General features: G+C 36.3%; 1 protein-coding gene across 3 annotated transcripts in view; it reads left to right on the forward strand.

The window, feature by feature from the left end:
- CEP128 (centrosomal protein 128) overlaps positions 1 to 12,039 on the forward strand; it is a 377,231-nt gene that overhangs the window by 138,450 nt on the left and 226,742 nt on the right. For all 3 annotated transcript variants that reach the window (XM_040641592.1, XM_040641593.1, XM_040641590.1), the window contains one exon: positions 10,716 to 10,892. In XM_040641592.1, coding sequence (XP_040497526.1) covers positions 10,716 to 10,892 — 177 coding nt within the window. The remainder of the gene's footprint in view (positions 1 to 10,715; positions 10,893 to 12,039) is intronic.

Raw genomic sequence — 12,039 nt, forward strand, 5'->3', positions numbered from 1 at the left:
AGACATTAATTTTCAGATATTAGAGAAAGTAATTTTATTGATTATATTCATTTTTATAAATTCTGAAATTATGTTTAGAAAAATATTTTCTTCTTTAAAAGGGAACATTAAAATTATAAAACCGATTTTCATTTGGATAATGCAGGGTACTTTATATAGAAGGTTTAAAAACTCACCTGTGATCTCACCACCTAACTCTCTTGCATTCGAGTTCTGGTGGAATTCTTTTCGGGGTTCTTTTCTACACACACAGATACACAGATCCCATTTGGGATCATTCACCATGCACAGCTTTGTGTTCTGAATTTACCTGTGTCCGTGAACGTTTTTCAAAATCAAATTTATTTGACACCCAATATTTTATCTGGTGAATATGGCATTCTCTTTATGAGTACATTACTGTGTCTTTTCTATTTTAAAATTATAGATCAAGTAATTTCTGTCCTATATGATCCAGTACTTTCCATATTTGGAGCTTTCATTTGTATTTGTTACTGATTTAATTCTAAGCAGAATTTTGCAGACAGGCTTCTTGCTACTAGATATCCAGACCTGGAGGAAACCAGAGGTATCCATGCTCCTCATTTTGCTTTTTGCCTTTAATCCACCCGTAATCACAACCATATGTAGAACTTCCCCCGTTATGAGAGATGCTGTCACAGGGTACACATACCTTGTGGTTATAGCTAGTCATGGCAGTGTTGGATGATTCTTCAGTAGTTTGTTTTTCTGCCCCACAAAAAAATCTATGTGCTGGTTTTTATTTTTAATAAGCAGTGTCTCAGTGTTTACAAGATTGCACTGGAATATTGTGCAAAGGTGGTGTTTCCCAAAACATTTGGCATCAGTGTAATTCTGAGATATAAAAGAACCTTAAACAATATTAACCCTCCACCACCTTCTTTTATAGATGAGGCAGGTCTGGCCCAAAGAGTTAATAGACTTGCCCAAGTGCTCCCAGCTGTCCATTTGGTAGAATGGATAGAGGAATCAGGTTTACCAATTCTATTTTTTTTTTCTGTTGTACCAGAATCTATAAGAACCAGTATATAGATTATATAGGTATCTAGGATTCTTAATTAACTAGCTCATACAATTAATTATTGCTAATTTATGTAGTATACTGAATTCTCTCAGGACTTTTTTTCTGTTATTCTTTCAGGAGATGAGAAACTGTGATGACACAATTAGGAGACACCTTAAGGCCTCAGATTTTGTAACATCCAAGGCTATAGCGGTTTATAGGAACCTAAGTGTTGAGTAGATCAGGATTCATACACATGTATTTTTGTTCCTTCCCATGAAATGCTTTATTCCAATTATTTGTGAAGTGATACCTAGCAACATATTTTAAAGCTACGATTGTATTGGATAAAAACACTTAGGGGAGATATTTTTCTTACACAAAATATGGATCTTTGAAAAATCGCAATTCTCATTTGCAAATGTAATTATGATGCCCATTTTTACAGATGGTGGAAACTGAGGTTGAGAGTATAATACAGTGACTTGCCCAACATTGCATAGCTTGTGGTGGAAACAGGATATGAGCACAAATTCCTTTTATTTTTTTCCCTTTATTGACTGCCAGTAAAATGACTCACATTTATATCTTTTCATTGAAATCATAGTGTTGAATTTAAATTTAGGGTTATTATATTCAACAGATTACCATATACTCTTTTATTTTTTAGCTTGACACCAATTTTGGAAAAGAAGTCATCAGATCAGTGATTTTGTTAGAAAAATCTAATTAAAACCTGATATTGCCACATAAAATATATCAGTGGCAGGAAAAAATGAATCAGTGTTGTTTAATTTTGTGTTTTGGTTCTAATGTGACCATCTGTTTAGGATTGGTACTTATCATCATGTGGAAAAATATATATGATTGTCAGCTGTCTATTCTATAAAGTATTCACTACTTTGCAAAATCACAGTTCCGTATTTTTTTTACTAAGAACTCCTTGTAGCAGACAGAATTCTCTGATTTTAATTTTTTTTTTCCAGAACCGCAAGAAAGAAATAGAAGCAAGTGAGCTGTTGATTTATTTCATTTACTTTAGTGTTTAGTGTTTATACTTTAGGCCATTTTTAGGCAGGACTTATTCTTTCTTTGGTGCTTCATCTATTTTAAATATTGTGAGTAGAATAAAGAGAATAAAGCTGTAGCTACCATGTGTTAATTTATACTCTATATAAACACTGACTAAGATGTTATGAGTAATTTCCTGTGAGATTGTGGTTATCTTAAAAAAAAAAAAAAGCAATGAAGATTATAAGATGGTCAAATTAAAGGTAAAATTATAAATTTTGTATTTGTTATTATAAAGTGCTTTTAATTGAATCACTTATAGTCATTAAGTCCAGAGTAGTCCTTGACTCTTACAGAGAGTTGGCTGAAACATCAGAGTACTTACCATGTATGAAACACTATGCCAGATTTTAAGAAACAGGTTTAGAATGCAATGGTGAAGTGACTATGCATTGATGGGGGGTGGGAGACAGTTATACATAGAGCTGTGGCAGAGGACGGGGCTAGAAATAAAGGCTGTATAGAAGTACATGTGGTCTTTACTTTCCAAAATGGAACATAAGTGTGGAGAAGCCATTTTCAAACTCTGTTCCTTGGCAGTGACTTTTCTACCAACTGTTTAGAATCAAAGAAGTTGATTTTAAATGAATATAATGAATGAGGTCAAAGTTTACATCTTTTCCATCTCTGATTTGGACTTGATTTGAGAAGCATGGCATTTTATCCTTAATTCATCAAGTGGATGAAAACTACAAGGGCTTGAAAGGAAAGTAGTTTTCTTGAATACTTTCCTTTAAAATCCTGTACTGTTAGTTTGATTTCATTTAATTTTGAGATTGTGAGTGATACCCATAGTGTAGGAGTTAGGCTAAATAATGGTACATGCAGTTGGTTGTGGTGTGGAAAGCCAAGGGAAATAGGTTGCATGAAGTGTTCTATATTATATCTGTTTCAGTGCTTTGTCAGGAGTTAGGTAGTCCTAGCTTGCTTGCTTTGGTAGACCCTAAAAGGGAGCATAAAATGAATGTCCAGGTCTGTTTTAAGTGAGGTTTTGTTCTTCTTCTTCTTTTTTTAAATCACAATTTAAAGTGACTCTCTCCATTTTGTCATTTAATGTCAAATGAGCAATATTCTGTAAATTTTAGGAAAATAACCAGAAGGTACTCATTGTTTACATAAGTTATATTATTTGGAAATTTGTTCTTAAACATGTTTTCCCATATTATTTCATAAGAACAAACACATGCTTAAGTATCTTTTAAGAAAAAAAAAAGAGAAGAAATGCTGATGGTTTTTAAAGACACTGTAAGCTTATAAACATTTCTCTGGTGATGAATGATACATTTTTTTCTTTTGAAAATTAAACAATGTTCGTTCCAAATGCATAATTTAAAACTCTAGTTGTTTGTTTCCTTGTCCATATTTTGTTTCAGAAATAGAAATGCATCAAAAGTGGCTGATTTTAAATAACAACGTTATTTCTGTTTCCTAGCATTCGACTTAAGAGAAATACATAATAATTGCAAAATGGTCCTAAAACTTAATGAATGCATAAAATACCCTTTAGCGGTATTTTTGTTTCCAACTTTGAATATTAATTTCTAGGAATGTATCCAGTACATATCCTGACACCTTTCTGATTATGCTGCCAATGATCTTTGTATTGCTCAATATTCTCCTAGAAAAAGATAGTAAAATGCCTGAGGCAAGAATAATTTCCTTAAGTGGGGTTAGAAGTTTAAATCTGAATTTGCATTTTTTTGGTTTTTGTTTTATGGATAACTTTCCTGCGCCTGCCTAAAACTAGGTTATGGATTGGAAAATCTTTCATACCCCAATTTTAATGTGTATCAAATCATATATCCAGTGTTCTAATTATGCCTTACTTTTTTTCTATTAGCTCTACTGTTTTACTGATGCTCTTACTTCTTATTCTTAGCATACTATTAATTGTAACTTCTTCCTCTTCTTTGAAGGAAATAGTGTAAAGCATCTACTTACAGAGGAGAAAAAAGAGTATCTAACCCACAAAATACTAGCCCTTTTATTTTAGGAAATCTTCTAGTAGGAATTACAGTGTTCTTTTGCTTATTAAATACATATAAAGAACCATGTCATTCACTCACACATGGATCCATACTTAATTCATTAGCAGATCTTACTGGTTCTATCCTTAAAACTTACTCTGCATCTGATTGCTTCTTACTACTGGCAGTGCCCTAGCTCTTGTGACATCAACTGGCCTTGCCGTTTACAATAACCTGTTAACTGACAAGATGATTGCCCTCAATGAGTTTACTGATTAATTTATTGCAAAAGCAAACTTACAGAAACACAAGAAGTCATTTGAGTTCAGAGATTCTGTTTTTTTCATTGTCATATAGTCGGGGTCTATTCTGCTTGGCCCATAGAGCATATACAAAAAATGCTCACAGAACGAATGGAACAAAAAAGGGTATATATGTTTCAGAAAGACTTATTGATTGACTGCTATGTGAGACACTCTGCTAGATACTGGGATGTTTAAATAAAGAATAAGATCTCTACCCAATAGGAATTCAGTCTGGTAAGGAGACAGACATAAAAGACACACAAAGTAGTAGGAACCCTAGGGGAAGCTCCTATAAAGTGCCTTGGGGGCAAGAGAAGGGGCAGATGTTCCTATTATTCTTAAGAGCTCAAGTTATCTGTTGTTATAATATCTGCGTGGATGAGGAAGGAAATGCATGTTACTGCACTTTTATAATGGGTAAAAAATTCAGTTTATGACCTTCCGTTGTCCTCTTTATTCCTGAGTAGTGCTGGGTTCACTGAGGGCAAAAGATATACATAGGTTGGATACATGGAGACTTTTTCAAACTGATCTGAACTGTTGATTTTGGATGCTGCTTTGTTTTTTTTGTTTGTTTGTTTGTTTTATTTTTAAATACCAGTCTGAACATTTAATATATAGCCATACTTTGAATTTAAAAAATGCAGCATCATATAAAATCTTGTATTTTAAAGAAATGCGTTTGCAATAAGTAGTTATGGTGTGACCAAGACTTAATGTTTTATTTGTTTATTTATTTGCTTCCTGTTTTGTAAGACAGTTTGAACTGCAGAGTGGTAATTTTCTAGATTAAACTCTTCTCAGATACCCTGTAATATCCACAGTAGATCCTTCTCTTTTAGTTGTTCTGCAGTTTCTGCCTTGGTTGGCATTTCACTGTAACTTAACTTCCTTGTAGCTGAGTCAACTCTGTTGGCATAAGTAATGTGAGCTTTCTTTAGAGAGTTAGATAAATGGCTTCCAGACAGATCCAATTTTTGTTCAGGGTAGTTTCATAATTTGCCTTGTAATGCTAGTGTCCTGGATTTAAGGCTTAGGCATAGCAGTCATCTTGAGTTACAGAAGTATTCTTTCTCAAAACTTTTTAGGTGATGTGTGCTGGCCTATAGTTTCAACATGCCATGCTTCCAATAACTTTGAATTACGCTATGTTTGTTTTAACCCCAGCCTTTAATATCTCTTTCTGCCTCTCATCCTATCTTTCCCGTACCCACTGCTGATGTATTAAAGATGGCCTGGGGGCTGAAATATTGTCTTATTTGCTTATTCAAGTGAATTTTCAATAAAGGAACAACAGTAGCTTTGTAATTAATGATTTATTTAAGCATACTGTGTTTATTTGCTAAAATCTTTCTTTTAAGGTATGTGAAGAACTGTTTTCATGTCCCATAATAACCATATCAGAAATAAAGTGGCTCTTCTGGAACTCTTAAGACATTGAAGGAATCTCATAAACTTTTGCCAAGGAGATAACGTTTTAGACATGCTCTAGTTTTATTGAAGTTCTATTTCCGTTAAGATTGTGTCTTCTTATAATCTTTACAGCCTTTGGTAAAGTGAATGTTCTGAGTTGTAAAGAGTGTGCTGTAACATAAATATATAATTAGAGGAACATTTCTCATACTTTGAATTACAGGTCCATTGATGAAGCCAGTCAACATTGTATGTGTGCACATATGTGTGCTTGATGAGATTGTAAGCAGTATTTTTTTTTCTATTTACTTTAGACACAAATGTGAACAGTGTAAGCATTTCCTGTCCTGAAATGGAAGCTTCATAAAATCTTTGCTCTCTTAACAGTGGAACTGTACCTTGCTTACTGTGTGATTAGTATACATTTTGACTAAAAAATGCCAAGATTAGATTTTATGTGTACATAGGGTACATCTCCAGTTTAGATGGATAGCCCCTAAAAGTTTAGCCATGTTATGCATGCTTGATGGTTTTTTTTCCTCTCTCTCTCTCTTTTTTTTTTTTTTTTTGGTTTGTTCTGAATTTCCCAATATGTCACATATTTCCTTTGTAACTATGTTCATTCAGAAGTATTTTTTTGTTATTCTTTTTACTTTTTTTTTTTTTTTTAGTTTATTTATTTGACAGAGATAGAGACAGCCAGCGAGAGAGGGAACACAAGCAGGGGGAGTGGGAGAGGAAGAAGCAGGCTCATAGCGGAGGAGCCTGATGTGGGGCTCTATCCCATAATGCCGGGATCACGCCCTGAGCCGAAGGCAGACGCTTAACCACTGTGCCATCCAGACGCCCCTGTTCTTTCTATTTTAAGGCTATATTAGTCCCCACATAACCTGCTGATAACTTTCCTGAGTTTTTCACATTGGCTTTCTAAATTCCAATTTTAAGAACCCAACTTATCTGGCATTTTAATAGAGAGCACTTAGTCTGGAACCAGGGGACTAAAGTTAAGGGTTATGGCCTCTTTAACTTTAGTCGAGTTATTTAGTCTGTCTGAACTTTGATTTCCTCATTTGTGTAATTTACGGTTGAGTTTGTTCTCTAAGGTTCTTTCTCAAACTCAGTCATGGTCTAGGATATCTTTCTTTTTGGATCATGTAGACTGCTATAGTCAGCTTCATCTGTATCTATCTCTTTAACCCCATCCTCTCCTGCACAGAGAAGCTCCTTTTATGTTCCCAAGACCCAGACATTTGTGTCCATTCATGCTGAAATATTGAAGTTGGACTTCATTCAATGGACTTCAAGTCCATTGAATATGGACTTCCATATTTCCAGAAGTCCAACACCCTAACCATTGTGCTACAAACCACTTTTCCACATTTCTAAATAGTCTCTAAAGTGCCTTGAGTTACCTCTAGTTCTATAGAAATATGATGGCTTTTGATTAATCTTGTTGTAGAATTACTTCTTCTGAATTCACTAGAGAACCAGGGAATAGTCATCATAGTGCCTAAATATTTTCATCTCCCCTTATTAATCCATATACCCTCAAATCAGACAGGATGATTGGATTAATGTCAGCCAGTTTCCCACTTCTCCCTCAGAATTAGCTGTGCTTGTTCCACGTATAGAGCTGTTTCTGAAACATGGTAGTTGGACCTATTGATCGCAGAGGTCCATGTGAGTTCATAGTTCTGTGAGCTTTACTTCAAAGGGAAGTTGGTTAGACATGGCTTGTGGCCTATCTCATAGAATATAGCAGAGTGAATAATGAAGTTTTCAGTCTTTGCTAAAGAGATTGAATTTATAGAGCCTTTTCTGACAGTATCAACATTTTTAGGAATATCAAAATACAGAATTAGTTTTGTATTCTTAATTTTTTTAAAAGATTTTATTTATTTATTTAACAGAGAGAGAGAGACAGCCAGCGAGAGAGGGAACATAAGCAGGGGGAGTGGGAGAGGAAGAAGCAGGCTCCCAGCAGAGGAGCCTGATGTGAGGCTCGATTCCAGGACTCCGGGATCAAGCCCTGAGCCGAAGGCAGATGCTTAACGACTGAGCCACCCAGGCGCCCCTAGTTTTGTATTCTTAAAAAGTGATAGTGGATAGAAGAAAGCTGGCTCTGAGGGAAATGAGAAAAGAAAGAACAGTTAGAACATCATTGTGAATTATCTGGGTTTAGAATATCAACAGTTGTCCTCTAAATACTTCAGTAATATCAACTGAGTATTTTCTTTAATAATATCACACCAGTGAGAATACAGCTGCAGTCTGGAGCTCTATGTATGCATAGAAGGAACCTCCAAGCACACCTCAATAGCTTCTGGGTGTATATAGGTCTGCATGGTCATTGATGAAATGATCTCTCCAGTGTTTGAGTCTTTGAAAAATTTTAAATCACTATTCAACAAAGTTGGGGAGTTTAAAGATGACTATAAGCATGTTTTGCAGTCTCCTGAAATTAGCAGTTTATTGAGGGAGGCTGGTGCAAAAACAATTATATTACAGCTTGATAATTTTTTTTTTTAAACTGTGATATACATAATATGCTCTGGGAACATTCTGCTTTGGGAAATCAGTGAAGAAAGGAGACTAAGTCTTGAAGGATAAAATTTGAAGGACAGGAAGTATAGGTGGTACTTACGTAGCCAACAGTACAGGAGTGAGTATCCTCACCTAGGGACTTGACAGGAGGGTTGCTTTCTAGTAAGTAAGCTTTAAAATCATCAAATGTTGTTCAGAGCCACGATGTTAATTTTTCAGAAAGGCTCCTAGATGAGAGCAAGACTTTGAAGATATCAATATCTCTAAAGAGATGCCTTATCAATCGGGAGGGAGTGTTTGGGCAGAAACTGAATGTGAACAAAGAAGAAAGTTAGGGAGATGTACTTCAGTTTCCATCCAAACACTGCCCAGGAGAATGGAACACTTATTGTGGTTTGTAAATCCCTGATGTGTCGATGGACACGCCAGGCTGCCATTAGCGTGATGCCGTTCATAAATTGTTTCATAAAACAAACTCCCCTCGCTCCAGTTTCCTATTCATTAAGCAACATTCTGATTATAATTTGCCTTCCCATCCAGATTGGCCTGCAGGGAGAAAATGTACTGGTTATGCTGACACGAACATTCTGATCCATATGGCAGTTATGGCTCTCATTGTAAACTGATGTAGTTAATTGAGTGGCATTCTGATTTGTCCATTAGTCTCTTGTGGGCTTAAAGATGACTCCACTCAGGGTACCAAAAGGAAAAGAAGATCCAGTTCCTAAGGTTACAAAGCTGAGGTACAGACCGGGAGGATGTAGTCATCAGGATAAATGCTGTGTCTTAGCTACCAGCCCCATTTTCAAATCGTGCAGCTTCAGGCAGTGTTGTACACATTAGATGTGGTTGGAGAGACATATGAAGGCATATTTGAGAAGCTGCAAGTAGTTGACATATGAGAGAGTGGGAAGGAGGGAGGTATGAAGCTGGAGGGAAGGGTAGAAGACAGTTTGTGAAAGGACTCTCTTTTGGGCAGAGGGTGTTTCATTCATTTTTTTAAAAAGTAATTTGAGTTGAAAGGAAATATGATTCTGCTAAAATGTTGTCTTTCCTTTCATGATTAGCTTTCCTTGAGCGGATGGATCTCTTTGTTATTTTAATTTCAAGCTGGGGTTTTTGACCATATAATCTTCCTGCTTGTGTTACTAGGGTAGGTAAAGAATGATCAGGTTACTGTGTAATGAGTGAAAGCAAAGGTAGCCAGCCACCATGACTTTTGGGGCCATTGTTTATACTTAAAATTCTAGTGGTTCTGTTACTTTCTTTCAGGTCTTTGCTACACCACTAGAATTTCTCTAGTAATAAAATTGTGCAATCATGATTGAGACTTACTTTGCCTAGAGGGGGGCTCCCAAGTCTTTGTAGTCTCTTAAAGGATTCTTAGAAACCTCTTTTCTGGGGCACCTGGGTGGCTCAGTCATTAAGGGTCTGCCTTCAGCTCAGGGCGTGATCCCAGGGTCCTGGGATCAAGCCCCGCGTCAGGCTCTCTGCTCCGCTGGGACCCTGCTTCTTCCTCTCCCACTCCCCCTGCTTGTGTTCCCTCTCTCTCTGGCTGTCTCTCTCTGTCGAATAAATAAATAAAATCTTAAAAAAAAAAAAAAAAGAAACCTCTTTTCATTAAATATATTTGCTTACTTGAGAAGTACTTCCATCTTGCTTTTATCAAATTTACATGACTCAAAGCGTTTATGCAGTATGACTGCATTTGAAAACTTAGACATTTTAAAAACTGTGTTTTGGGGCACCTGGGTGGCGCAGTCGTTAGGCGTCTGCCTTCGGCTCAGGGCGTGATCCTGGTGCTCTGGGATCGAGCCCCACATCAGGCTCCTCCACTAGGAGCCTGCTTCTTCCTCTCCCACTCCCCCTGCTTGTGTTCCCTCTCTCACTGGCTGTCTCTCTCTGTCAAATAAATAAATAAAATCCTTAAAAAAACAAACTGTTTTGATGAGATAAAGTAGTAATAGGTATTTTTTTCTGAAATGAAGAAACTAACATCTTATTTTATATTTTACTTTTTCTAGTGTTTCACTAATATTTATTGAAAGCTCAAAGTCTGCTCGTGGCATCAGCTTTTACTCTCCAGTACATTAATGGCATTATGTTATTAAAATGTAAAGGATTTTTTTTAAACTTCATTTTCTTTTGGTTACAGAATTACTTTAATTTTCTTTGCCAAGTATCCACTCACTCAGTGCCCTTTTTCTGAATTCTCTGTAACTTGACCTCAGTTGATGAGTAGGCAAAACTGTTTCATTTTAGTGAAGTGAGAAGCCTGACCGAGTCAGATCTGTTTTCTACTACACTCCTTTGTGTTGGCTGTACAGATATTATAAGTGTTTCTTGCGTTTACTTAATAATTAACTTCTGTTTTTCTTATCGATGTTCTAGGAAAAGCATATAAGCAATGAAGAAGAGCACTTAAGGAGGATGGAAGAGGCCAGATTGCAGCTCAAGGATCAACTTCTTTGCCTGGAGACTGAACAGGAATCCATTCTTGGTGTCATAGGAAAGGAAATTGATGCAGCTTGTAAAACCTTCTCCAGAGACTCGATAGAGAAATTGAAAGTAATTATGAGTTCTTATTGTGCCTTTCAGTTATTGTGCCTTTCAGTTAGTTTCCTAATATATAATTATAATAAGATTTTAATGCATAGTTACATGGTAGTCACATTTTTATTCTGGAAAGTTTTATGAAACAAAATAACATCTTGGACTCTTTAGAAGGCGATACTGTATCTATTGCACAGTCCTCGGAGAAAAAGTGTACTGTTAATTCATTGAATTGCCTCTATCTCACTCTGTAAAAGAAAATGTCTTATGTGAGAGAGCAGCAGTTCTGACGAAAAAAATATCCTTGGAGTCAAGAGGCCTGGGTTTTTGTTATCACAGGCCATTTTTTGTTGTTGTTAGTATATTAATGGCTAACATCTACTGAGTACTAGTTGTATTACAGGTACTGTGGTAGCTACGGTATAGGGTTCTCTCCCGTAACCCCTAACACTACCCTGTCCTTTAGGTGCTCTGATTAAATTCATTTTAGACAAGAGAAAGCCTGGCTTGGGGAGGTTAAGTAATTTGCCCCTGGCCGTGTATCTAGTTAAATGCTAGAACCAGGACTTTTAGACCTTGGGAGTCTAACCCTGGAACTTAAACACATGACCCCTATGCTATTTGCCTTCCCTGTTTAGACAAATTATACTCGAGTTTTTCTTTTTTTTTTTTTTTTAATTTTTTAAAGATTTTTTTTTATTTGTCAGAGAGAGAGAGATTGAGAGAGCGCGCAAGCACAAGCAGGGGGAGTGGCAGGCAGAGCAGGCAAAGGGAGAAGCAGGCTCCCTGCTGAGCAAGGAGCCCAATGCGGGACTCCATCCCAACATGACCTGAGCCGAGGACAGCCACTTAACCAACTGAGCCACTCAGGCATCTCTCGAATTTTTCTATCTTAAAATAGACTATTGCTCTTCAATTTATAGTTCTAATGAAATGATAAATAAAAATAGGAATTGATCATGAATGTTTTTAATTCCTTGAAGGCGAACACCTCCTTCAGTCTAGGTCATAGTACTGCTGTGTTGTGTTGCGTTGCTTCGATACAGTGGGACCATAACACTTAGCATTTAGCCATCATTTACCCTGTATTTATTTCATGTGATGAGATGGCAGGACTCAAATTATAGTGTCATGCCCAAGAGCTTCTTAGTTTTTAATACTT

This window comes from Ursus maritimus, unplaced genomic scaffold (assembly GCF_017311325.1).
Source record: "Ursus maritimus isolate PB19 unplaced genomic scaffold, ASM1731132v1 scaffold_25, whole genome shotgun sequence".
NCBI classification, from domain to species: domain Eukaryota; kingdom Metazoa; phylum Chordata; class Mammalia; order Carnivora; family Ursidae; genus Ursus; species Ursus maritimus.